Source organism: Sparus aurata, chromosome 22, assembly GCF_900880675.1.
Source record: "Sparus aurata chromosome 22, fSpaAur1.1, whole genome shotgun sequence".
NCBI classification, from domain to species: domain Eukaryota; kingdom Metazoa; phylum Chordata; class Actinopteri; order Spariformes; family Sparidae; genus Sparus; species Sparus aurata.
Window position 1 is genome coordinate 21515448 of NC_044208.1, and position 26473 is coordinate 21541920.

Sequence of the window (26473 nt, forward strand, 5' to 3'; positions counted from 1 at the left end):
TTCATGAATATTTGGATTTATTAAAAAAAATGATTTGATTCTGTTAAAAAACTGTTTTCTTACAGCTCATGAATGTGTCAGACGAGAGTTAAGATTTCCATCGAAGCATCATGACGTCAACATCCATTCACAATTGCCAAATCATAAGACATCAGAGAAAGTACAAATATGTTTACTTCTGTTTTTTTTACAAAATGGCAAAATCAGTCTCTGGGGTCACTTGAATGAACAATCTGAAGAGTTTCATTTTATAAGGAGATACATCCAGTGTCTGACGAACTGGACAAAGATGACGTGTGAAATACTGCTTCAATAAATAGTAGTAATATGCTGATGCTTATACGATTCTAAGACACAAATGATGGTATTTGAAAAAAAATGCATTTTAACCTTGTTGGCAAAACACAAAATATCAAATTTGTCCTTTGTTGTTTGTGACCGTTTTAGAAAATTCACTATCGGACCCTTTATTAACCAACAGGAAAAGATAACTTCATGTCAGCACTCCTGTAGTCAGATTAAAAAGTATCTCAGCTCATGATGTATTTATAAATTTTTGATAGAGAACACCATGTGTAGAGAGATACTCATTTTTGGAAATACACTTGTTGGCGAGTCAAATGATTCCACTCTCATGTCTGTCAACTGAATATGAAGCCATACAGCCAGCAGCTGGTTAGATTAGCATATAGATGTTTGAAACACCTGGCATGGCTCCATCTAACACATCAGCCAATCAGCACACAGTGACTTTCATAGTGGAAAAAAGTCATGTTGATTTTATTAGGGACACTATTTAACTTCATATTTACTGTACAGACATCATAGTGGTATTGATTCATCATCTAATTCTTAGCAAATACAGCAAATATATGTTAACAGCAATTCCCCACAATGTCTCAACTCTTTAATTTGAGGTATTTATACCATCTTCTGCAACTATGGTGATTCCCAGTGGCTTTGCGGGCAGCTTTGAGGTTTCTTCCTGTTCTCCTCGATGTTGCAACATGTTGGTCATGAACAGGTCGTGTATATACAAGACACATTTGCTCCTAAAGGCAATGATTCCATGACGTATGTCCCCATGATCATGTTAAGGACAATGGGAGAATTTGAGTATCAAGTCCTACTATCTGAGTTATTCTTGATGTTTCCTTTTCTTTTTCTTGTCCTTTTTGGATTTCTTCTCTACCACCTCCTCCTCCTTTGCTCCATCGTCCACCTCTTCTCTGTGATTCTTTTTCTTTTGTTGAACAACCTCAGCTTCTACAGTTTGATCCTCGGTTGGCTCATGTCCATTTAGTAGCTCAGTTTCCTTGTTGTGTTGTTTATGCTTCTTCTTCTTCTTGGACGGAGGCAGCTCCTCAGAGGTGGAGCTACAGGTCTCATTTGTAGCTTCTTCGTTTTCGTCCATTTTCCTCTTCTTCTTCTTCTCCTGACGCTCCTGCTTTTGATCCTCATCATCCTGTATTATGATGGGAGCGATGCTGTTCTCCTCTGCAGACTCTTTGCTTTTCTTCTTCTTCTTCTTTTTCTCCGGAGGCCCCTGCTGTTGATCCTCATCATCCCCTATTACGATGGGAGCGGTACTGTTCTCTTCCACCACTTCCAGCTCATTTGCAGACTCTTTGCTCTTCTTCTTCTTCTTCTTTTTCTTCTTTTTGGGCTCTTCTGAGTCCTCGGGGGCGGTGTGGATGGGACTGGGCTCCTCAGACGGACCCGCTGTCTCGTCGGCCTCAGCCTTCACTGAGGGTGACGCACTCTGGGCCTCTCCGCGAGCCTTCTTCATCTGAGCCATTCGCTGTGCAAAATACTCCTGCATACTGAGCGTGCTCGTCACAGTATGGGCGATGGACTCTGTATCCAATTTAGTAGGAGCAGGAGTCTCCTCCGTTTCACCCTGAGAATCACTGCTGTTGCTCTCCTAAAACAAAAAAAAACAACACAAATAAGAGGACAGAGTTAGGATTTAAAGCAGCAACGTAGAGAATCTACACAGAAACAGACAGAAGACAATGGTGGACCGAGGAGCTTAAGTGACCGTCAATCATCGTGCAGATTAACCAGGCAGATTTTGGTGAGTGAAAAGAGCCCGAAATAGGATGTTGATGTAACAATAGGTGTTAAAGGATCACCTTAAAATAAGCATCTGACATTCATCATCATCTTCTTACAACATCCAGCTGTGTGTCCTTGCACCGTCAGCTCCTTAACTGCCACCCATCTCCGACAGCCCCTCACTGTTAAAGCTTCCCAGTGTGAAACAATGTGTGCCCGATGAAGGCGCTGGTCCGACCAAACACATATATTTCTTATATAAAAACCTTAAGTGTCAATGGTTTACATTTCACATGGTGCAACTACAGAAGTGCTTTAACATCATGTACACACATAGTTTATTTAACATGGTTTAGAAATATTTACACAAATATTTCATATATTATAATAAAAATTAAAAAACATTTTTTTAAATTGCCAATCTTAAAATGAATGTGTGCAACAGCAGAGTGACCTTAAGTTGTGTTTTGGCTCAGCCCCTTTACGTATTCATTCTAGACTAAATAATCAACTCTTAAAATAAATGGGGAATTCATCGGAACAACAATGAACGGGCCATTCGCGTCATCCTTTAGTGCCTTTTGGAAAACCATTTAACGAAAATGAAATGATTTTTGTGCTTTTAGAGGCGGTTGTGTTGCTTTTTTGGGCATTAGACATTGCTCCTTACGGTTCATACAAGGGTATGACATGCAACAAAGACCCCCAGCTGGAACTGAAGAAGGAACATTGGAAACCCCTGGCCGAGTGGTTAAGACCTATAAGATATGACCACAAATGGATTCATGTCGGTGACTCCCACAATAGATGCGAATTAGACCATGGATGCCCAGTTTTAGTGGATGCTGTCTCAAGGAATCCTCTTTGAATAATGTTCCAAATTAAGGTTTCAAGATAAAGTCTTTTGTAGTAAATCAGTGATCTCAGTAGGGTCTCTATAAATCACCATCATCAAACTGCCATTTCATATGCATTTCGTAGTTCTTTCAACTTCCACAAAAATGTGATGAAAGTTAAAATGTTCTAATCCTCCTCCTGCTGGGGAACCCTACAACCCCTACAACACACCCAACTTTAAAAATATCTTTTTGTTCTGAAGTATTGTGTCAAGGAACCACAGTTCCTCTGATCACTGTTCTGCTTGGCTAATGCAAGCTTCTGATTTGAGACTTTTTCCCCTACAGCATATACATGATTGTGCAATGTCCTTGCCAATCAGCAAGGCAACATCAGATACACATTTTTTTGTTGTTGTCACAGAACAATCCATTTAACGAAACAACAGGTTTCTACTTATTCCAGTTAGGAAAGCAGCTAGGAAAAAACTTGCTAAAAAGACACACTGTGAAAAGTTGTTAAAAAAGGAGAAAAGAGTGTCTCCATGTCTCCAATCTGGGGGACACCAGTCAGTCCGGTCTCCAACGCAATCTCTCTCCAACCTCCAGGCTACGTTCTAAAACAGGGCCAACTTTACAACTACGAGGTACAGCACGGTCTAGATTTAACTCTACAGCGCGAACAATTTGTCACCTCACCCCTGCGACCCATTTGTCTTCATTTTCCTAATGGCCTACTCAATGCATAATGATTTGTCCAGAAGAATACAGAGGCTCCTCCAGAGAATCGCACTAAACAATGCCGCCGCTCCGTGTATTACCTCAGAGATGGTGAAGTGGACGGCATTTTTCAAACCCCTTACAGATTAGAGATGAATTGAAAACACTGTGTTGTGCCGACTCACCTCTCGGTGTGGCCTTTAAGCTTTTACATTCAGATTAGGCTACTTTGACCCCCAACACTGATTGAGATAGACAAGCTAACGGATGGACTAGAGGAACAATGTGGATGTAGATGTGAACGGGTCATGTGGGACATGAATAGACTAAAATACAGGGTGACGTTGCTACTAATGTTCTGGGCTTCCTCTGGAGCTTCAAGCGCACTCTATATTTATCTATATATACCAAAAGTGTTGTTTCTTTCAAAGTAGCCACCAGGGACGTCGATGAAATCCTCCAAGCCATTACTCTTAACGCAGTTAAAGGCTACCCATAATCAATACATCCCCATACCATTGTTTTTGAAACCTAATATATTGATAAATATGGGGAGAAGTGATTGCTCTGCGAATATGGCCTCGCATCAATTTTTGGCCTGTAAAACTAGGATTTACAGGGCGCCAAGATAACTTTTTCCCCACCAGTGTCCTGGAGCCATTCTGAAAAAAACAATCATAACCACGCTGGAGTGAATGTAAAACGTCCCAAATTAGCCTTTTAAGTATTTTTTTTTACCTCCTAACTGCACTTAGCTCTATTACTTTAGTACACTGATTCACTGTTGAGGGCTTTGTGTTTGCGGCTTGGTGCCTCTGTCTTGCTGTGCGTTTAGCTTTTAGCTATATTGGCTTTGTTAGCTGTAAGCTATTGGCAACAAATCTCAGGACTGTGCTACCCACTAGGTGAGAACAGCAGACCAACTCCTACAACATCAGTAAGTAAGACAGAACTTCTCCAACATCGTAGCCGTCCCTTTAACCGTTGCTGCTTTAAGTCCGTAGTAACTAGGGCTGAGACAGCTCTGTGGAGAGCCACAACAATGCTCACAGCATGCAACGATTGGTTCTGTTGTAGTCAGCACTTGGCTCAGTTTGTCAATTGCTAAGTGATAGTTATGAGCGCAAAAAAAAACCCTTTTCTTTCCTGTTCATCTCAAACCATTTTCCATTGTCACCAGGACGATGGGACACCGTGAGAGTTGACATCCGAGTAATTTGTTGACTGTATTTCATCTAAAAAGGTTGTATTCAGAGGCTGTCAGGAAGCACATGATTGAGGTTCAATAAGAAAAGCAGGGGGCTGGAGGGGTGTCAAAAGGACAACTAAGTTTTGTGCCACCTCAGACCTCGACTAGAAAAGAACCCCCTAACTTCTAACAAGGGGGATCGGGCCCTTCAGGTGAGGTGCCATTAAGCAAAACTTTCCAACTTCCCAGAGAAAATCTATACTCCCTGTTACCGCACAATGGCATCCTCTCTGCTTGGGAGAGTGGAGATGGGGCTTAGAGCTGACAGCGCCAAACAACATGTAACTGGGATTTGGGAAGATGGCTGGGGGCCACTTTAGAGCTGCCTGTGAAATTACTCTCAAGAGAGGGAGAGAGTGTGAATGAACGAAAGGGGGGAGAAGGAGAAGGAGAGTGACTGAGGGAGAAACATCTTCTTCATCGGGGGGGGGAAGTGGCTGGAACTTGGTATGTGGTTCATTCCTCACTGCCTGGGGATCTCCATTAGACCCTGATCCGACAGGAGGGAAAGTGCTGTGCCGGACACACGCACGTACAGTACTGGTATAAACCTACAGATCCAGTCAGCATTACTGGCAGCCCTGGAGATTCTTGTTGAGGGCAACGTGTTCCTAAGAAACAACTCGGCAGTAATGTTTGAGATCTTGTTTCCCCATTTCCAGGTGTGTGTTATTTTCTCTGGCCTGTTATTATCAGTCACAACTTCTGTTTGAGTGCCAGGATGTAGTCTGGAGCAGGCGTGAGACTAAACCTACAGACTGTATGAATACAGATTCAAAATATTACCATCCAAAAAGCAACCTTAAGAATTTATAATATCAAAATGGAAGCAGTGCATCAATATTTTGTCATTGCCTAATTTCCAGGGTGGAAACAATCACTACTTCAATCAAGAATATGAACATGTTAGTCACTTTGCTTTTTTTCATGACCACCAACATTTTGTTCTTTTTAAAATTTGGAAAGGGGATTTATTACATAATATAATTTACATTCCTGATTGGACAGTCACAACACTGACTCACAGTGAAAACCTTTTGCAACCAAGAGAATTACTTGCTTTTTTTTTGTTGTTGTTGCAGTAAGCAGGGTTCCCACATCTTCTTGAATATCAAATTCTATTAATTTTCAGTGACTTTCCACGGACCCAACACAGCAGAGTCTAAGACATGGATCACAGTTAATTACAGTTAAATATTGAGATTTTTTATAATGAGTATGAGCGGGCATACAGAGGCTCAGAGACTACAATCAAAAAGAAGGAGAGGCTTGAATGTGTCAACATTTTTCAGTTGTGCTGCTGAGTTACAGTAATGGTATAAAAATTGCAGGAGACACGCACAGACAGCGGATCCTCGCCTATACACTTACATTAATTGTTCACATTTCTTGCAAGAAATTTTTTTTATTTATTTATTTATTTTAAACTTAAAGCCCTTTCAATGACTGAATGAATGTATATTTTAAAAACCCTTCAAGACCTTAAGTTTTTAAGTCCATTTCTATTTTTACTAATTAAACTGGTGTGAGATGAGGCCCTGGCAATTTAACCCCTTCAATATACAGTCCATAATAAAACCTTGTCCTAATAAAAGATAATAATAGTATAGTGGCTTAGATTGTTTTTGTTTAACATAACGCATAACTTCATTTCCTCTGCTAGTTTAGTCATTTTAAAAAAAAGAATTTGCCTTTTAAACCTACAGCTCAAGAAAGGGACAACTCTCATTTCAAATTTTTTAAATCAGTTTACATAATTGCTGGAACAAGGGAAGGAGGACTGAAAAGGACAGTCCCAGGCTAAAACACAGAGGGGTTGAGGAGTGGAGGGTTGGAGAACACACCTATATCCAGCCATGTCTACTCCTCCCCCTCCTCCTCCTCCAGGACCCAGAACCCCAGGAAAAGGATGCGCTCCGTGCACTGTGTGCAGTTCTGAGATAAGGCTCCTTCGGCAGAGGAGCGGTCTGGCTGGCTATCGGGCCCTTCCTGCTCCGCTCTCTCCCCTGGCGGGGGCTGGGGCTGGGCAGGGAACACAGGGAGGGCCCACAGAGGGTCCCAGAGAAAAGGAGAGGGTGGGAAGACATTCAACAGGCCGCCTCCTTCAAGACACTCCAGTTCTATCTGTCCCTGCTAATGTAGCCGATGGAAAGCCAACGGTAAGACATGTGCCAACGTGCCAAGATACCGAGGCCAACACATTCAGGAGGAGAGTCGATCAAGCCAGCAGAGGGGCATTGGGAAAGGTTCACTGGAGTGCATGTCAAACTTTTTTGACTCAACACAATCAGCAGGAACATTTATTGAACTTTATTCTATTAATCTACAAGATACCTTCACCCAAAACCTACTTTAAGAAAAAATACACAACCACAACCAATACCTTTGCAGATGTCTGACTGAAGTGTTTTTTTTTTTTATCCCAATCCAAAGCCATTTAAAATTAGTCTATTTTTTTAAATGTTCCCATTCACTATCAGCTTCACAGTGTACAAATGAGTACTATAGTACAACAAAGTAGCCTGCCGGTAAAGTAAATCAGTCAAACGATCCAGGTTTTTGTGATAGCCAAATAGCTGTAAAAAATGGCTGCTGTAAAAAATTTGAGCATTTTATATACAACCTGTAGAAGGTGACTGCCAATATTGCCATACTTTGTTTTGGACCAGATTTAAACCGGTCATGTGCCTGAAATACAGCAAGCATAAAAGCAAAACGGCACTTAGTTGGCAGTCCGTGTGGACTCCTTTAACTGAATTGGTTTAATACAAACATACACCTAACAATTATGAGCACACCGGTTAGTTGTGGCCTTAATCCAAAACATTAACAATAAAGTGATTTCATCTGGTTATCATCAACACAAAAGTCCTGAAAAATGGACAGCAAAGCATTCAGCAGCCTTTTCTTCCCCGATGCAACGATAAAACTGTGTGTTTGCTGACAAAATAGGCGAAATCTAGGGTTAAATCAGTGGTTTTTATGGATAACTCAGCTGACAAATAATTAATTACTTTTTGTTTGACCGCCTTGTTGAAAAGAACGTCAGCTAACAATTCATTCATTAATATTTCATATTAACTCAGACCCCGACTGGCTATTCATTAGTAGCTTTAAAAGCAGACTGTAACAAGGTCAGTCCTCCCAATCAATACCACACCTATTAGTCATTCAAGGTGTGGGGATGAGGTTTAAAAGTAAATGAGATCTAATGAACAATGGTGTCTGGTTATACTGTGTCTAATTATTAGAATAAAAATCTAAACCTCACACACTGGTGTAAAACTGGACAAGTTGCGAGGTTAATGAAAGTTAGCGAAGCAGGTGATTATAACTGGTTATGTTCAACCAATCAGCTCATTCAAAAGTATAAAGTCACGTTCTTGCTCACATGTTAATTAGCATTTGACAAAGCTGCAGTTGCCCATTTATTTTCTTAAAAACTGCCCGTTTGCATTACTTGCCGTTTTTTTTCTTTCAATAATTTCAAGCCAATATTGGTTGGGTCTGTAATTGCATGAGTGTGCCCTCATTGTCCTGCCACAATAATAAATTTGGCGATACTCAGGGTCTATGGATCAGGCCCTGATTAGCCAGCTGTCTCTCCCTGATGAGCACACAAGTGCAGCAGCTCATCCTTCATGAGCCTGATGTGGGCGGACATAAAAAACAGGTTGATGCCTTATTCCCTGGCAAATAAGCAAACCATTCCGCTGACCATCAATATTTTTATAAGTAATGTTACTGCCTCGAAAGTGATGCTTATATTCACCCTTGTCCTCTGCAAAAGTTATATTTACAGAAATTAACAAAGTCAGAACCCATAAAAATTATGTAGCATAAATACATTAGATGCCACACATGGAAGCTTCCATGGAGCAATACTTTTGCTAAAGGCAAATACTTTCTGTGTGTAGTTAGGACAAAAAAAAGGGGTTTGAAAAATTGCGCTTTGTGCCCGGTGCGAGAACGTTTATCATAAGTAACAAATGAAGACAACATTATGCATGCAGCGTGACTGCCCTGTGCTTGTTTAACATTGCAAACGCTTGCCGACAATGCCCCCCCCTCAAGAGCATAGGGGTCCCCCCACCCCGACCCCAGAGAGAGAAGATACAGTGATTATTTTCCCCAGCTGTGATTTATTAGATTAAAGAGTCAGTGATTAAACGGTAGTCCGTGGCTGTAAACAGCCGAGAGGGCTGGAAATCTTTGGGCGGTTAGCTTCACCAGGCGGTAATTACCCCGGCCCCATGTATTCTAGTTTAGGCCTGTAACTAAGAGACGGACGCCCTCTTTTTCTTTTTTGTCCTGCGCTAATCTGTAAGTGTCAGCGAGCTGGCATGGCCAGGAGGGAGCCGTCCACACAACTGCCAGGGAGGTAAGGTGGTGTATGTGTGCTGCGTGTGTGTGTCTTTGCAGCAGGGGTGTGTTTGTGTGTGTGACTTGGCAGGTCTTGATATTTTTGGAGGTAGAAGCACAAGGGCCTGTCAACAAACACGCTCAAGAAAGGGAGAGCTTTTGCTTGAGGCAATTAGATGTTATCTGAGAATGAATTAGAGCTCCTCGGCTTCACAATGAGCCCAGCACTCATGGGCATGAGTGCACAGGCCCCATTCAAAGTGAGCCAGCCACACTACCACAACGTGCGTTTACACAGGCGTCCCTTTTCAACAGATCACTGCTGCAAGTTGATAGACAAGTGAGCCAAAAAATAATTTCTCTGCTTTCGGTGCCACATTTCTATTTATACTGTCAATTATACAATACATGGGAAATTTGTGACGAGTAAAGGCTAATCCTGTTACGTTCCTGATGTGACAGGACAGACCTCTCACCCTGTGAATAATAACAATACAATAATCTAAAATTAAACTGCTTCAGGGGTTTCCCTACAATTATAAGGCATTTTTAGGTCAACACCAAAGTCGGTTTATGCACCATCTAAGCCAAGTGAATACAAAAATCCATGTGGAGAGCATCCAAACTGACTAAACCACTTTTCCTGGATCTAATCTCCAAAATCATTTTCATCAATTTTTTATTTTTAAGAACTAAATGTTTTCAGGGAGGAACCTCGAGCCCCCCCTGCCCCAAACTGCACAACTAAATCTTCCACAAACCTCACAAAAACACTGTGCTTGATACAAACAAATGCTTTAATATAAAAATAGAGCTCTAAAATAACAGTAATGGCAGTTATTAAATGGTAGAGGAGTTGTCAGTCTGCATATGTACCTGAAGCCAAACTGAAATAAAAAATGTCTTCCTCTTGAATTACACTAAAGTGCGACACACTTTCCAAATAACAATTCAACACTACCTCCCCTAGCTGTTCACAGGCCTCAGCAGCAACCTGTGAAACCTGAACTAGAGTGCAGACAACCGAAAAGACATTTTGCTTCTGCGCCGTCAGCAAAGTTTCACTGTTCGACTCCGCCCATTGGCTCCTTGGCGCCTTGCCGACGCATCTGCCGAATGCTCGAGCCCCCAACCCGGGCCGCCCCTGTCCCATATTCCTTAATACCGTGGTATCGGGGGAGGCCCCGCTGACGTGCGATCCTTCATGTGGACGACGCGTGGGCAGGAAAAACTTGCAACAGGTGCCACCCGATGAGGCTTGATCCTCGGCCCTTTGTGCCTGAGCAGGAGTGGGAGTGGGAGAGGCCGCAGGGGTCATGCTGACCCGAGAGCGGGGTGCGCCATACCAACCGTCTTACTGGAAGGTTCAGACGTCAAAACAAGCCTTGTGCCAAATTGCACTAAACCATATTTCTTCCATGACACTTTTAAGTGGTACCAAAATAATGAACAGCTCGATAATGTCACAATATTGATGTTTCTAATAGTCAAACAGTCATATCTGTAAGATCTACTGACAAACTTGATTAATTGTAGATACAGAATTAGTTTTTTTAACCATGTTGATTGAGAGGCTGAACCAATAAACTTAAAATATAATTTAGTGACTGCGTTAAGCTAAAGTAAAATGATAAGAATCCTCAGCATAACTTATAACACAAATCTATATTTGGAATTTCTTAATTTTTTTATTTATTACAATGACGAAGTGGCCTTCTCTACACACGAAATTTGTCATTTAAAATAAAAACATGAAGCTTTTAAAGTGATAAAACCATCGCCCCCGAAAAATAAATCTGAATTTTGTCTTTTTCAAAAAACACACACCCCAAAAAAGGAATATAGAAGGAGATGTAGGTGGAAAATAAAACCATGGCTTGTTTCCACCTTTCATCTGAGCTGGCGGCTTTAAAAAATGACTAACTTTTGTTGATGTATGAATCGGCGGGGAGTCTATTTATCAGCAGGCCCTCTGCGGTCGCCCGCTTGGGTCCCTCAAGTCACAAGCCGCGTCGCTCCCCTTTGACTGATTAATTAGCCAATCAGAGGACATTTTTCACTGGGCGGCAGAATGGTTTATTTCAGCTAATGCCGGGCTTTCGAGCTGAGGCCCGTTGGAGCCTCGTCGGCTCTTTCGGCCTGCCTGAGTGGCCGGGCAGAGGGGCAAGGGAGATAAATCAAGCCGGGCTGGCCCTCCATGTGGCTCCCTTAACTAAACCCCCTGAGGAGGGCACGGTGGTGGAGAAGGAGGGGGAAGTAGAGGGGGACGCAGGACGGCCAGGGGCACTGCTCGCCCGCCGATAAGCACGGGGAGCACAGGGCTGCCAAAGTGGCTTCATTTAGAAGTGGCCGGGGCTTTTTGATATCTCGGCAGAGAGAGCCTGTCGTTTGTCATGCTGTGAGTAATTGTGTGGAGGGGCACAAGAGGAGGCAGGAGATGGAGGGGACTCGCAAGCGTGGGATGGGTGATGGATAACAGAGAGCCATGTAGATGGACAGGTGCTCCACCATAGCTTGATAACCCTCACTGGTCAGGGAGTGTAAATAATGGTGTAAGGCATACATTTTCAGGGGGCCATGAGGTAAGGTGGAAAGAGGTTGGGGATGAAACAGTGGTCACCCATTTATCTTGTAGATATTGGTTTGTATTTAACAGGTAAAAATACAGGTTAAATTGCACAAGCGTAATGAAGATTCAGGTACACACAGAGGTACACCTGTACACTCAATACAAGTTAAAATGCAACAACTCAGCCATAAATCCTACCTTTCAAAATGTATAATGTTCAGTTTTGGTCGACACTGTCGGAAATGTGTGAAATATCTATAGAAGGCCATAGTTAGTGGTGGTGTTATAGTGGACTGGATTGTCGAGATGAGTTTGTAGTTTTTGGTCCTGTCAATTTATGTACACATACATCCCACTAACTATGGCCAAAACATTTCACTGAATTAACACACACAGCTTAGTGTAAAAAACAAAACAAAACCTTTAGGGGTATAATAAAGCCATCGTAAAAGTAGACTTTATGGCAGAATTGGACTGCATTATGTTACACAGGTGTACCAAATAAAGTGGATGTTTGTGTGTCTAAATGCACAGTATGCAATTTATGCTGCTTGGGGTCAATCATTCAAAACAATATCAATAACATGCCAGGGATTGGGGTTGTTGTGTTCAATGTTAAACAAACATTATTGCTGATGAAAATCTTATATTTAATCACGCTTGTCAACTTCCTCACACCAATCATCTCATGTTTCCACAAAAGTTACGGCTATCGAATCAAATAAATGACCTTGTCTTTTCTCTGGGTTTGATCATTGCTAATAATGTTTGGGTTTGTGATACAACAAAGGTCATTTTAATGCAGATATGTTATACAATGATCTGTGTGTTGAAAAAAATAGATGATTGGTGTGATTTGATTGTCAGTGCTTAAAGTCCATGCTCTGTCATACATGGCGAGGAAAGAATGAATTGACATGTTTTTAATAACAATACTCGATCTCTGATTTAGAGGTGGGACTCAGTCTTTCCCCTCTCTACTTATCAAACACAATCTGAAATGCGTCTTTAAGATCGATGGGAAACAGTGTTCAGTATCCAAAGGTGTTGAGGTATTTAATTATAATCTGAGGATCAAAATTAAAGAATTGTTCCTACCAATAGTGTCTTTCATTTAAAAAATGTAAAGCTGACTGCAGAGAGAAACCTGCACTTATGTTTTTTATGACGATTGCAATTGTTGTTTCTGATTTATGAGCTTATTAAAAGCGCTCCCTTTCATTCTAGATTTGATTTAAAAGACGTTTTCATGCAAAATACATGGAATGTATGGAAAAAGTTTTAACTTAAAGGTTAATTGAGAAAAGGGGAATTTTGCCCTACAATACAGCCCATGGGCTAGGACATGGGGTTAACACCTAAAGAAAAGTAGTTCAGGTGAAATACTAGAATGGATGAGACTCCGTGGCTACCCGTATCCAAACAATTACTATGAAGGAGTTAATAATGTGTCCCATGTGCTCGTATGGTCTTTTCATCACATTAAGTACTGCCTTTGATGAACAGAGGCATGTGAGACAGCTGAGTGTGTGTGTGTATGTGTGTGTCTGCGTTTCAGGGAGCGTTGTGAGCAGTGATAAGAGGCCAGCAGGAAGCACATCACTGCAGGAGGAAGGAAAACCCCAGCAGTGGGGGACTGGTGGAAGGGAGGCTGGAGAGACAGCAGTGGGTGGTGGGCGAAGTGCTGGAAGATTCATGAGGCGGCATGAGGGCGGTTTTGGAGAGGCCGATCCAGATTTGGTCAAGTCTCCTGGCCTCGTCTCGTCGGGATGCAGATATGTGATAATGCGACCGGAGGCAGCATGTGTAAACCCCTGCAAATCAACTCCATCACTAAGAGAGACCTCCTAATGTTAATCTAGTCACTGCTTGGGAACATAACTCATTGGGGTATTGAGATAATTCATGTGAGTATATACAGGAGTGTATTTGCAGGACTGTAAGCACAGATCAGGGTGCAGCGAGGGTCACTGGCAGTGTCACGAACACACTCACAGGAGATCCTGCACAATGCCTAGAGCTTGATTGGTCCATCACCCTCTTTACCTCTTCCCAGCTACCTCAGATGTTGCAGGGCTTTAACACAAGGCCTCATGGGAAGCCATTGTGATTGTGTTCAGTGTTTTCGATATGGTCAATGGTGTCCCTCCTGGCTGAAAAATAACAACCCATAACCAAACGATTAGGGAGAAAATGATGGTGTGTATTGCTCGCATTTCCAATGTTAATCAGCTAGGGAGCAGCAGCCATTGTGATGTTATGGCTCGGTACATGCAGGGGAATAGAAGAGGTTTTTTCTTGTGCAATTTATGGATTTTTAAGATGCCAATTTCTTCAAGCTAAATGCTTGAGATAAACAGAGGAAGCCAACAAGAGGCTTTTCTGTGTGTCTGAGTCCAAAAAGCAACATTTGTCATTGTCCTTCAGGTTTCTGTATGGGGTCGGCAGAACTTAAAGAAATGAAGACTGAAGTAGATTTCTTTTAATTCATAAAGTACACGGAAGTTCTGCATCTGCGTCACTTTTCATGTCTTTGATGATAATCCTACAGTTTGATTTTTCTGATTTAAACAGCATGAACAGTTCAGTGGAACTTTTTTTTGTTCTTACAAAATCTAACTGGTGGGATTATTGTGATTATGTATGACTTTAACATGTATAACTGCGCATTTGATGCACAAGTTTCATAAGCAGATACTTGCATTTATTTGTAATGTTTAATGTAAAAGAACTCGAAGACTGTTTATTTGATTCCGAGGCAGGCAGAAAAATTAGCGCGTAACAAAAAAAGGAGACATTACACAGGTTAATCTAAAAATAATTAGGGTTTCTGTTTTGGTAAAGTAGGCCGAAGGAACTCACTTGGCCTGAAATGCAAGTTGCGCCTGTCTCAGCCTGTAAGCTACGTTTCAAAAGCATGAGAGCCAGCATAACGCCAAATGGCAAAGTGACGTTTGAAGTGACCGGCCACCAATGCCAAGAGCTAAAAGAGAACTTTATTTTGCAAGCGTCATCATTTCACATTTCTGCACACCTCACCTCAATTTGGATTTTCCTTTAATAATGCCCGCTGGCATTATAGCTACCTGATGTGAGCGCTCCGAGACAGACGCAGAGAAGAGAGGGAAGTGCAAAGAGAGGAGTAGGGGGTAAGAGTGCAAATCCTTTAACTGGATTTAGGTGCTCTTGCCGCCATCAGTGGCCCGTTGGCAGTGTTAAAGCCGCACACTGTGACACAACTAATCTAGGGCCAAGGGCTGCTCAGGAGCTAGGAGCTGAAGGATCACATGATACTGCAGCGACTGATGGAGGTATCAGCACCAGTGGTCATCCTTAATTACCAAGACAGAGGCAGATAAGCTCGAGCCACCTGGCCAGAGGTATGCTGCCACCTCCTCCCCAAGTGCAGAGTTGACATTGACTGGGGTAAGAAAGCTCATAGGCCTGCCCTCTTTAGGAAACTACTGTTTCATTGCAAAAAGGAGTAACTGACACCTCGACTACACATTTTTTCTGACAGGACATTGTGCACTTTGACAAGATAAGACTGGCAGACTGGATCATGTGACTATCATACTTTGTAGGAATCGGTCGTGAATATATTTCCTGGTTTGGAGAGACAGGTGTGTTTGATCATAAAACCTGACTGTGAAAGATCCCAAATAATTCTGCACCTTAGCAGGAAGTAGGAATAAGTTTTAAAAAATGCAGGTCAGGCTTCAATTATAAGAATAACATTTGTTTGTTTTATCATCTGTGGGGGGTTTTGGATAGATGTTTTATGTATATGTTGTTAAAATTGTGGGTAACGTAAATCGTGACGTCTCTTACCTGCTCTTGCTCTTTGGCAGATCTTGCTCTCTTCCCAAAGATACAGTTAAGGTCGGTTTCAGTACGAGATGACAAATCCTTCCCTAAAAAGGGGGGGAAAAAACACTTATTTTGAAATTCAAATTCACTCTACGACTTATTTGCAACACACAAACTCCCACCAACAAAACACATCAAATAACGTCTTAATACATTTAACATTTTTAAAATACAAAACAAGTTAAGGGCAACTGACAACCTTCAAAGCAGTTGAAAACATTAGTATGTGTGTCGGGGGGGGGGTCGAAGGTAGGAGGTGGTGGTCTCTTGACTAAAGAAAGGAGAGGTTTGCGTAGTTTGCTCCTTGCTTCAGGGATAAAACAGCAAAGAAAAATAAACCGACGGCGCGGTCCGCCACGCCACGCCTCCGGATTCCCATTTTCAAGCCGGGCCTCAAAGACTCCTGAAGCACACAGTCGTCTGTCTCAAGCCCGGGTCCTGTTCGTACAGCTGCATCCTCTTCCTTCAGTGGGGCTCTGATAACATTTGGTTATTTATTGCTTTTAAACCTCTATCTCCCCCCTTCTCTTGGCTTTGAAAGTCGCTGCACATGCACGTCTAAGAAGTAAAACCAAGAAAGTACGCTGAAAACTAAAATAAATGAGGAGGACGGGAGGGGAGGCGGCCGTGGTGTTTGTCATCTAGTGAACACAGGTCAAAAGTAAAACTATGCCCAATCTGACCTTTTTGCTGTTTGGATGAGGAAGTACCTGTCAAAATTCTCTGGCTTTCAGGTGAAAGTGCAAATAACAGTGTTCTGATAAAAAGCAGCTTAACACTTCTTTTCCCATAAACTTTCAAAAGGCGGCTGAATCCCATTACGCAGGATGAGGGCATGGGCTCTGCTAATGTGTGGTGGAAACTGTTAGTGAACACATGCTGGTTTCCAAGGACACGACTGAAACGGCAGCAACTGTCAGCACTGATAACTGGTCAGACCAGATCAAGGAATCACTGAGGTTGTACAGAGAAATACACAAATGTGATCAAATGAAACATGGTGAAGGGCTGCAACGATTAACCAATTAGCTGTCAACTAATCGATAAATAGGTCTGAGATCTCTGATTCAACCTTCTTAAATATGAATATTTTCTGGTCTCAGCTTTGACAGTGAACTCTTTTGGTTGAGGCCAAACATTTTTTAGACGAAACAACTCAATCGATTCATAGAGAAAATAACTGATGATGAAAGTAATCGTCAATTTGCAGCCCTCATTAGTGCCAAGTCATATCAATGTCACCAAATTAAAACGCAGGACTGAAGGTAGATTTGATATTTTTAGAGGAATGAAAGAACACAACTTAGTGCTTTCGCCAATTCAACTCTTTACCTTGATAATAAATATCTATTATAAAAAGGTAATAATTTTTCACAATTGATGCAATAATGTGTTCTGTTACAAGCCCAAAGACAATAAAGGCAACCCCACAAATAGCATATGGAAAGCTGTGGTTAAATTCTGCATCAACCACCCCTCGCTGCCCTGACAGGTGATAGATGGAGGCAGCAATTAAAACTGGGTTACTGGTTTATGCTGTGGGCCCCCGGACCTGAGCAGCGGAGATTTTGGTGCCTTTCCCCGCAAACAAAGGCCATCAATCCTCAGTGCTGGCAGTGAGGGCAGCAGCCCAAACAGGATATCAATAAAGAGCAGGAGAGAGTAAGGAGGCGACCTGCACCGAGACAGAGAGCAAGATGTTCCCAAGGTCCTCAGATTCTACTGAGGGCACACGGTTTTTGAAGCAGTGTGCGATAGGTCATCAATACACTGTTGCCAGATTTCATTACGTATATCAAAATGTGCAGGGGCTCGAAATAGATGCGCCTGCCAGTTTGACTGCCAGTTTGACCGGAGTCACCGCTTCATAACTTCTTGTTGAGTCATTTACAGTTTGAAAAGACTTCAGTGAAGCGTAGTTGTAACCTCCCGTTGAACAATCTTACTCAAGCAAAACTCTGCTCTCTGCAGTTTGGCTTCTGTCCAGTCTATCACTGCTTTGATCGAACACATGGACATGAACATGCTGCGGTCAGCTTGTGTAAAAGAGGTATTAAGCTAAGACTACATGCCCTTAAACTTTCAACTCAGTTGTCAAACTGACAGTTGACACCACAATCCAGTGAATAAATGCATAATTCCTGCTTTATGCCCTTTAAGATTTCTTATTCAGTTTGAAAGATCTTGTGATGTATTAAAGATGATTGTCTTGATTGCCCCTGGATATCTTGTTAAAGACAGAGTCAACAATATCATTTTAGTTTCTCACTGTATTTTTTTTGTCTTACTGGATGTGAAATCAGGTATTTAATGAAATGTATTTAAGCCGTTGACCTCTGTTTGCTCGCAAATGATCCGTTTACATCAAGAACTATGAGAGTAGTACATGACTTTTTCAACCTCTCATGTAACGAGCTTAGCGACACTAAATCTATTACCAGGCCTTAACTTGGCAACAGCTTCACAGGGAGGGCAGCCGACACTGGAACGGTTGGTGGAAGCATGCAAACAGGCGTGGCCGGTTATGTGCTTGCCAGGTAACTCTTTGGTTGCCCATGCCAGTCCAGACCACAAGCTGCTGCTGGACACACTAAAGCTATGTCAACAATGGGGAGAAGATTCCAAACATAAATAATGCAGGATTTCCTGTAGGTACAGCTGAGGACCATCACTATTTCCAAAACTATCTAAAAACTGATTCAAAGTCAAAGTGCAACTACAGTTTATGCGTGTCAGACCACCTGAAGCAGGCGGAGCACTGCAGTCTCAGGTTTCCACTTAAGTCATGAGTCTCTAATGGACAAACGATTAGTGCCAGCGTCCCTTCTGTTGCTTGACAACAGTTTGTGGCCTCTTTAAGAAGAAACGACTGAAAGTGGTGTCACGTTGCCAGAAACGGTTTGATTGACGGGTCTGACACCTACAGAGACACAAACTGTCTCAAGATTGAATTCCAGTGGAAAGATTCCCACCTGCATATCCTCCTAACTGCTCCCCTCTCTGCTTTCTGACAATCCGAGAAAATAAAGATACTGAAAGCTGTCATTCGCTACCTGCTGTTTAGTTTCCCCTGACATTTATAAACAGCTGGTGGCGGTAATGGAAAGGGATCTCCTCAAATGGATTAGAACTTAAAGTCCTGCAGGATCAGACTTTATCAGCGCGGCGCATCCTAATGCAAAGACAATAAAAGAGTCCCAAGTTCACCGTCGACACAAATGTCCAGTGACGAACGACAGACAAATGAGGCTGCCTGAACGACTCGTGAGCAGGAAATTGTTTGTGGTGCTTTTCATGAGGTCAATGAGGTTGTTTTTGGGGGGGGAATAGGGAAACATAACAGAAAGGATGGAGAGGCCTAAATTGAAGTGTACCAGTTTAATGAGCTCACGGTGTAGGGGTGGTAGATCTGCCCCCAAAATATTCATATATAAAACTATTATTTACTTTCAATCATAATCCAAATCAATTTTCACATGTGCTGTAGTCTCCCGCCTTAACTGCACGAAAGATAGTCCCTCATGTGCCTTTCAGCTAGCTGTAAATCACAATGCATTATTCACAAGCCGTATACTCCAGCAACAGCCGCGCGCTTTGGCTCAACAGCAGTCAACACAACGCCCAAAAGTCCAAGGCTGAGCAGACATCCCTCTGCTCCTTTTAATTAAAAAAAAACAACGTTTTTTTTTATAAACGTGTTGAACAAGTAGCTGAGGCCAGCAAGACAAGTATCAGGCTCCAGATTCTCGAGAAATGAAAGATGTGACAACAGCCAAAATACACATAAAGATGTTTCAAACAAGAAGAGTGGAAGAAGTTTAAGTAGGCAGCCCATCAAACTGTTTTGCCAACAGAAACATTTTTCCTTTGGTACAGCGCACCGGGCATGCCCTACTCTCTCGAGCTGTATTTTTCTACAAGCGTTTAGATGTGCATTAAGGTTCAAATACTCTGACTTTTGCATTCTCTTTAAGGTAAGGTGATATGCTGTCATTTAGAGGTGTGAAAGACAGTGAGAAAGAAAACCCTGGATCCGGTGCAACGTTGAAATGAACGTTGTATGAGTGAAGCAGGTATAAAGAGGGAGGGCAGGAAGGAATACGTATGTGCGATCGTGTCTGGTGCATCTCATCCATCAGGGACAAGGTCTTTTTCTGGCGACTGCCAAATTAAGATCACAAAAACAGGGTGAGCGGGTCTGGGGGAGAGACTGAGGCCACGTTTATCTAGCAGGGTCATCTGATGGGCCACACAGCCCCTGGGAGGTGTTGTTGCTCGGGTTGGGAGGTGGGGGGCAGTAAATGGACATGCCAGATGCCCCAAACAGGAAACAGGAAGTTGCTATTGAATGACGTAAAATAGAAGGCTCTTCCAGGTGAGGCAAGAGTTGAGATATTTTGTTTTCCCATGTATGCTGACCTGATGAGGTACATTTGAACTCTATACCAAAAAAAAACGATTATAGATCAAGCACTTTACCATATGTTAATATTTGATTAGCGTGCACTACTTTCTTACAAAGAGACTTCCTCCAAACCGTGACAATCTTATTAAGAACCCGAGCCTGTAATCACTGAACTATGCTCCAAGTAAAGCAACTCAGCAGTAAAATATGGGCTAGCGGTTATTCATTTTGGTCTCCAGTGGTCCTGAACAACTAAAATTCCTCCTCGTGCCTATCAGTGTACCGGCCTTGACCAGCAAATCTTGACTTCCTGACGTGTAAAGGAGTAATGAAAGTAGAAGGAAGAGTTATTAATAACCTCCCCTAGCACTGACCGGGCCAACTGACCCGGCACAGGCCGACAGATCTGTGATCAGCATCTGTGCCTCTGAGCCAAATGAACAAGGCTCAAACCAGCCTGAAGGAGGCCGTCTGTCTGTCTGCACACTTGAGTTGCTACTGGGCAAAAAAAACTGGGCCGAGTTTAAATTCAGTATATGGTTGTCCTGAAACTGAAAAATGCAGATCCATTTTCAGTGGAGGAAATGTTTACAATGTGATGAACAGTTGATGCAGTCTGTGTGATACTACACAGACGTTTTTACAGGTAGTCACTGTAGTGACTGATGAGAATGAGAAAGGAAACAACTGTGCACACAAAGAACATCTTCCTGTTTATCTCTCTGCTGCTGCCACTGTAAAACCCACCTTTAGTGAACTTCATGTAATGGACCCTCTTTCTGGAACTCTTGGATTTCTCTTCCAAGCTGAATCCTTTCTTTTCCTCTTGTGGAGGTTCTAAGGAAATATAAGAAATAAATATAAATGTCATATGTAGATACAATTTTAATATGTTCTGCAGTATTTCACCTCATTGACAACTTGGAAACAACAGTATTCTACACTTGCTTTGTTTCCAAGAACAGCGATAATGAAGATGTTAGTCGTATGACAGTGAGAGTATCCAAGGGTTTTCTTTCGTAAATGTGGCAGTGCAGCGCCCTCCAGTGTCCAAGGAATGGAATCATAAGAAAAACCACACTATTGTTTGAAGTGATGGCTTTCATTCAGAATCACAGTTTGCTCGCGAAAGTAGATACATAAGATTTGCCAAGTCTAGGTATTGATTGATTCCAAATATACACTTTAAATGCAGGATTAGTGGAAACTTTCAAGGAGTTAAATTACACAACTTAAACAAAACATGTTTACAGAATTGGTTTCTACCAAAAGCAATGAATGTCTATGGAAACTGGATTGTTTCATTCCAAACTTTCAAAGACTTGTGGATAACATGAGTTACTGTGTAGACAAAACACAAGTTTATGTGACGAGATTATTCACATTCCTGATATAAGTTTAATTAATTAATTAATTCAATACAAATTTCTTGGAGTAATTATTACAACACATCATTAAAAAGGACAAATAAACACTGATTGTAAACAGTTACTTTTCTTTTTACACAAGCAAGAACGATCAAGTGCTGGAAAACACGATGTCAGCTGTGGAGGGGAGGACTGTGTTTTCAACTGAAATAATTAAGACAAGGGGATAGTTTGTTTGTTAAGAAAAAGTCACACAGTTTTGAACAGTACACTGTGCCGCCCTGTGACTTTGTGAACACTCAGTATATATACACACACACATTACACATGTTAATTATGCAGTTTTTACATACCAGTGTTTTTGTTGTTGTTTTGGCCATGGTGGTTGTTCAGTTGAGCGAGAAGCTCATTGAAATCATCTTGGTGTGCGATCCAGTTGTCCTATGAACACAGCAGATCTTAAAGAGGCTCTCTGTAACAATTTGTAGCATTTTACACTTATGAATCACTTTTTAAATGGCCATATGTGAGTGGACTGTAACGCGACGGGAAAAACAAGACCTTGCCCGTCTCTCTCGGATGCCTGTAGATGATTTGTTTAATGTGTTTAAAGCGGCTGGACTGTGTAATTCTTTGTAAAGGGATGTGCCTTCGTGCATGTTCTTGAGTGCTGCATCTTAGTGATGCTCTCCTCTCCACCAACAGAGAGCAACAGTAGCCAACACAAGCAGAACTGCAAATATCTGCAGGGTAATTAAGTGACTTGTAATTATCTTTTGATAGTTATTCATTCGAAACATGACACAAGAGTACTGTAATATTAGCATAATAGGACTATAGTGCTCTGAAATCAGGTATTAATGGACATGGCTTAGTATTTCTGCAGCAACACTGTTATTCAAATCTGTACTGAAATAAAGGCTGCGATATTACTCATGAGAAATGATATGTCGTTTGAAAACACCCCCTCAGATAACACAAGCATATACTGTGCCCACGCATTTAAACCTACAAATAACCTTGAGAATAATGTGCTGATTATATATTCTCCTCAGCTTCACACACACAAGTGGACTTATTTACATGTTAGGGGGTTAGCAGACGCTTTTGTCCAAAGCAACTTAGTAATTCATACATTCATACTGATGGCGGTGGCTGCCATGGAAGGTGCCGACAAGCACATCAGGAGCACATCTGTCATGCAGTCCAGGGGAATCAAACCAGTGACCTTCCAATAACAAGATGCTGGCTCTACCCTGTAGCCACAGCCGCCCTTATTTGGTTTTAGGTTGTGATAAAATAAGAAAAGAAATACTGAATAATGAGCAGGGCAAGAAATTATGTCACTCAAGTGTTAAGTGTGCCTACCTCATGGCTGGCATTGGTTCCCAGACCATAGTTGTCATTCTTAACCTTCACTTTGATGTGATCGGTGGAGCCTTGCTCAGTTCTGCCCAGGCCCTTCACGTGAAAACAAAAGAGAGATCATGTGAGACTGACGTTCAACAACCCACCACTTCCAACCAACAGAGACTTAAAAACAGCAGGGATCCGTCTCAACGCTCACCTTGCCCTTCGACCAGCCCATTCGCTCCAGCATCTTCTGGCCAAATTTGGAGTCATCTTTACTCCAGGCGCTGTTCCTGGGGTCGACAGACCACTTCTGTTTCCTCCGGGCTGGAGACGGAGAGCAGCAACATTATTACATAACAGTCACCATACATACAGATATTACGTAAACGATTGGAACAAGCCACGCCAACCAAGATGAGATAGATAATGCGTTTACATGCGCTGTAATAATTTACTTTAAAATGTTGTCCTGTGCCTAGGAACACAATGACTGACAGCTGTCATGAAGGGAAAAGATGCACTACACCACGAACATTCGTTAAAACAATCGTGTGACAGCTTACACACATTTAATGCGTATAAATAAAGCAGTATGCAGCCATTAATGACAATACAGTTCGCTGTAATGAGCTAATAACAAGTGACTGCAGTAGAGGCACAACGTTAAAAGAGACAGCACGTGTTTACATCGACTGTCTGTTGCTAATGCTAATGCTAGCTACCCGAATACTTGAACAAAATAGAAACTACTGAATATTTTCGGAGAAAAGTCTCCCTACAGGTGGTAGGGGTGTTTTCGCGAACACAACACACAGAAACACACATTGTTACATTGAAAGAAAACTAGAAATATTCATAAAACACTTTAAAGAGTTTTACGAACGCTCGGCAAGCATGGACATCCTGGGGTCCTTAAACAGCTTGACGACCGTCGGGTAGGGATCCTAAAACAATGCCAGAAGACAATGCGTTGCCACGTCGGTTGTTTGCGCGAACCTGTCATTATATTAAAAAAAATCATTGTGTGTAGAATTCAACGCGGATTAAACTAATTTTAACTACGAATATTATCGTTATTTGTATTCTTATCACTGCGAGGGATTCTCTTCGCCAACAGAGGGCGCCTCAGCCACACGTCCACGGCATAAAAACATGCAACGTGTGCTGCTGTGTTATATTACCCATATTCAATGAACCTAAAACTACATAACAACTGCCCGACTGAAGTTCGGATTTTGTGTCTAATACTGATATACAACTAAAGAAAAAGGGGATAGTACCAAAAATATAAGGAATATATTACTGTATTAACACAGAGACTCTTAAACCATTTAATAGAGTTGACACACACACACACACGACAAGATAATGACTAAAAATCTACATACCACAAATTATGTTATCCTTGCAATAAGAATCAGTATTCAAAAGATGGAGATTGAAACACGTGATTTCTACCATTTATTTTGCACACGGTGAAATCCAGATGCCGAAACAAATAGCCTATGGGCTGTGTTTCTGTCATCCGCCTGTGTATGCTGATATCAGCCCATCGATATATTAGCCAGGCTCCACCCAAAACCAAACTATGTTGTGCCCAACTCAAACAGAGCATTGTATAACAAGTACTGACTGCATAACCTGCGGCCAGTGCCATGTCATAAAGTTCTTTCAGATGGATGCGATGCACTCAGAGTCTCAGCTGCAACCGATCACATTTTAGGAGTTCTTTGTGCAAAGCTGCTTCCTGTAATGGCAGAAAAAGTACAACCGCAAGTGATCACAAAAAAAAGCACTTTCACTCTGAAAGAGCAGCACACGAGATGTAGCTGAGACACTGTGTAGCTGAGATGTGGACCAACTGGATTCCACATGAATACCAAAGTCCTCTTCTAAACAACCAGTGAGAAAGACATTAGTTGAAAGCTTAATAACAGTAAAAGTAGCAACTGTTCCATGAGAGATAGTGTCTGTCGGTGGTTTCTGGGATGTTATCGCTTAGGTTTCACTTAGAGTTGCTGTTAGGCTTTTTATAGTATGGAACCTGGATTGTTAATATCTTTTTTATATATATATATTTCACAATTAAACACAGTAAAAGTCTAAAATCATTCCAGTGAGCACACTCCAGGCTCCTTTTAATGTGTGGCTGCCTTGCAGTTATACGTGGTGGACTTGAGTGTCCTTGAGTTTCATGTCGGAACATTTATCAACCCTGTCAGGAGTCTCAGACTAGATATGAGGCCAGTGTTCACTATTCATGTCTGCACAATATTTATTTATGCCAAACGGTCCCAAAGATGTATGTAGACAGACTAAGGTCACCTTCAGCATATTGAGAAGGAGCCCGAATCCCAGGATTATGTCACAAAGGAGATTTCTTCCATGTGAAACATTCATTTAAAGTCAGAGATTGAGGTTAAAATTTAAGCCAAATGAATGCGAAAAAAGGTGATTAAAGAATGACGAACAGTTAAAGATTGACCTTGGGTGTTTACTTTATGACATTATAGCACAAAATGAAAACATTCACAGTGTTTCAGTGTTGTGGGAATATTTTTCTCTCTTAGAAAAATCAACACCAACCCAGTCCGAGTAACTGAGGATCTGTTCTCTCTGAGACACATTACATATTTTTAAATGTGTAAACTGTATTGTTTTTTTTTTAGGAATGTCTTAATCTCGTTTTTTGTTTTCTGTGCTTCCCTTTTTTATTTTACTGTTTGGTTCCTATTTGTCATGTTTGAAATTGAAATATATCAATCAATCAAACAGTTTTTTTTTTCTTGATGGTGATATCTGGGTGGGCTCTTTGCCATTTATACTTCATCTATTTACTTCTACTACTTACTTCTTTTCTGCAGGACGTGTTAAAGGGCCTTCGAATTCTTTAGTTGATCTGTCAGTCAAGTAATAAAGATATAAAAAAAGACACATATAAAAAAGATATGTACAATAATATATAATATAAACAATGAAAAGTATAGATAGTGTTATAGACACTTCTAGCGTCTGAGTGTCTCCAACTGGACAGTTTGATTTTTCAAATCAAAATCTCAAACTTAAGCATCTCCTACCTTAAATCACCCCCTCCCTACATATTAATTAAAAGTGGAATATGTAAGAATTGGCAACATGTCAAATCCATTCTCAAAACAAATAGGCTGGCAGCGTATCACTGGAGTAACCACCTACTGCTGCTAACTGTAGCTTCCATAAGCCAGGTAAATCAGTTGGCAGTGCAGCTGACGGTTTGAACTAGAAGCTTGAGGACAGGAGGAGAGCAGCGCAACACATAGACATCATAATGACAAATTAATGTGGGTTTCTTCAAATTCTGCTGATCATTTTAGTATTTTTTTTTTTAATGCTCTCAACTAAAAGTCTTACGTGCTGCCCCTTTAAGATGATTTGTTTAGCTGATCAACCATCACTTTACTTTTCAGCCCTTAAACCGAGAAGTTTTTCAATTTCTTTTTATCAAGTACTAGTAATTGGCACTCATTCCATCTCCAACAGCACAGATTGAATATATAATTAATTGATAAATAAATGTATGTTTGAGCATAATAGTGAAACATGTGCTTCATAAGGGTCAAGGTACTGGCAATCCTGTATAACTGCACAGCATTACTTGAAAGATTAACGTGAACTAGATCGTGTCGGACATCAGTTTTATTTCTG

The 26473-nt window shown here is 41.5% G+C and overlaps 1 protein-coding gene across 2 annotated transcripts; it reads right to left on the reverse strand.

Moving 5' to 3' along the window:
• Positions 1 to 23798, reverse strand: pinx1 (PIN2 (TERF1) interacting telomerase inhibitor 1). Of its 2 annotated transcripts, none has more exons than XM_030405993.1 (7): positions 23673 to 23798; positions 23004 to 23113; positions 22805 to 22897; positions 21790 to 21877; positions 20817 to 20906; positions 15626 to 15708; positions 1 to 1924 (listed from the first exon to the last, which is right to left on the reverse strand). In XM_030405993.1, the coding sequence occupies exons 1-7, from the start codon at positions 23689 to 23691 to the stop codon at positions 1139 to 1141; spliced, it is 1269 nt and encodes a 422-aa protein (XP_030261853.1). In that variant the 5' UTR covers positions 23692 to 23798; the 3' UTR covers positions 1 to 1138. The 2 variants fall into 2 exon arrangements, with proteins under 2 accessions (XP_030261853.1, XP_030261854.1); XM_030405994.1 differs by lacking the exon at positions 23673 to 23798 and adding an exon at positions 23245 to 23666.
• Positions 23799 to 26473: the final 2675 nt, after the last annotated feature.

What these genes read in the sequence shown, in the direction of transcription:
- pinx1 (XM_030405993.1), bottom strand. An exon ending in AAACAACAACAAAAACACTG is followed by an intron (nt 20,907 to 21,789) that starts GTATGTAAAAAC and finishes ATATTTCCTTAG; the next exon opens with AACCTCCACAAGAGGAAAAG. An exon ending in TTACATGAAGTTCACTAAAG is followed by an intron (nt 15,709 to 20,816) that starts GTGGGTTTTACA and finishes CCCCCTTTTTAG; the next exon opens with GGAAGGATTTGTCATCTCGT.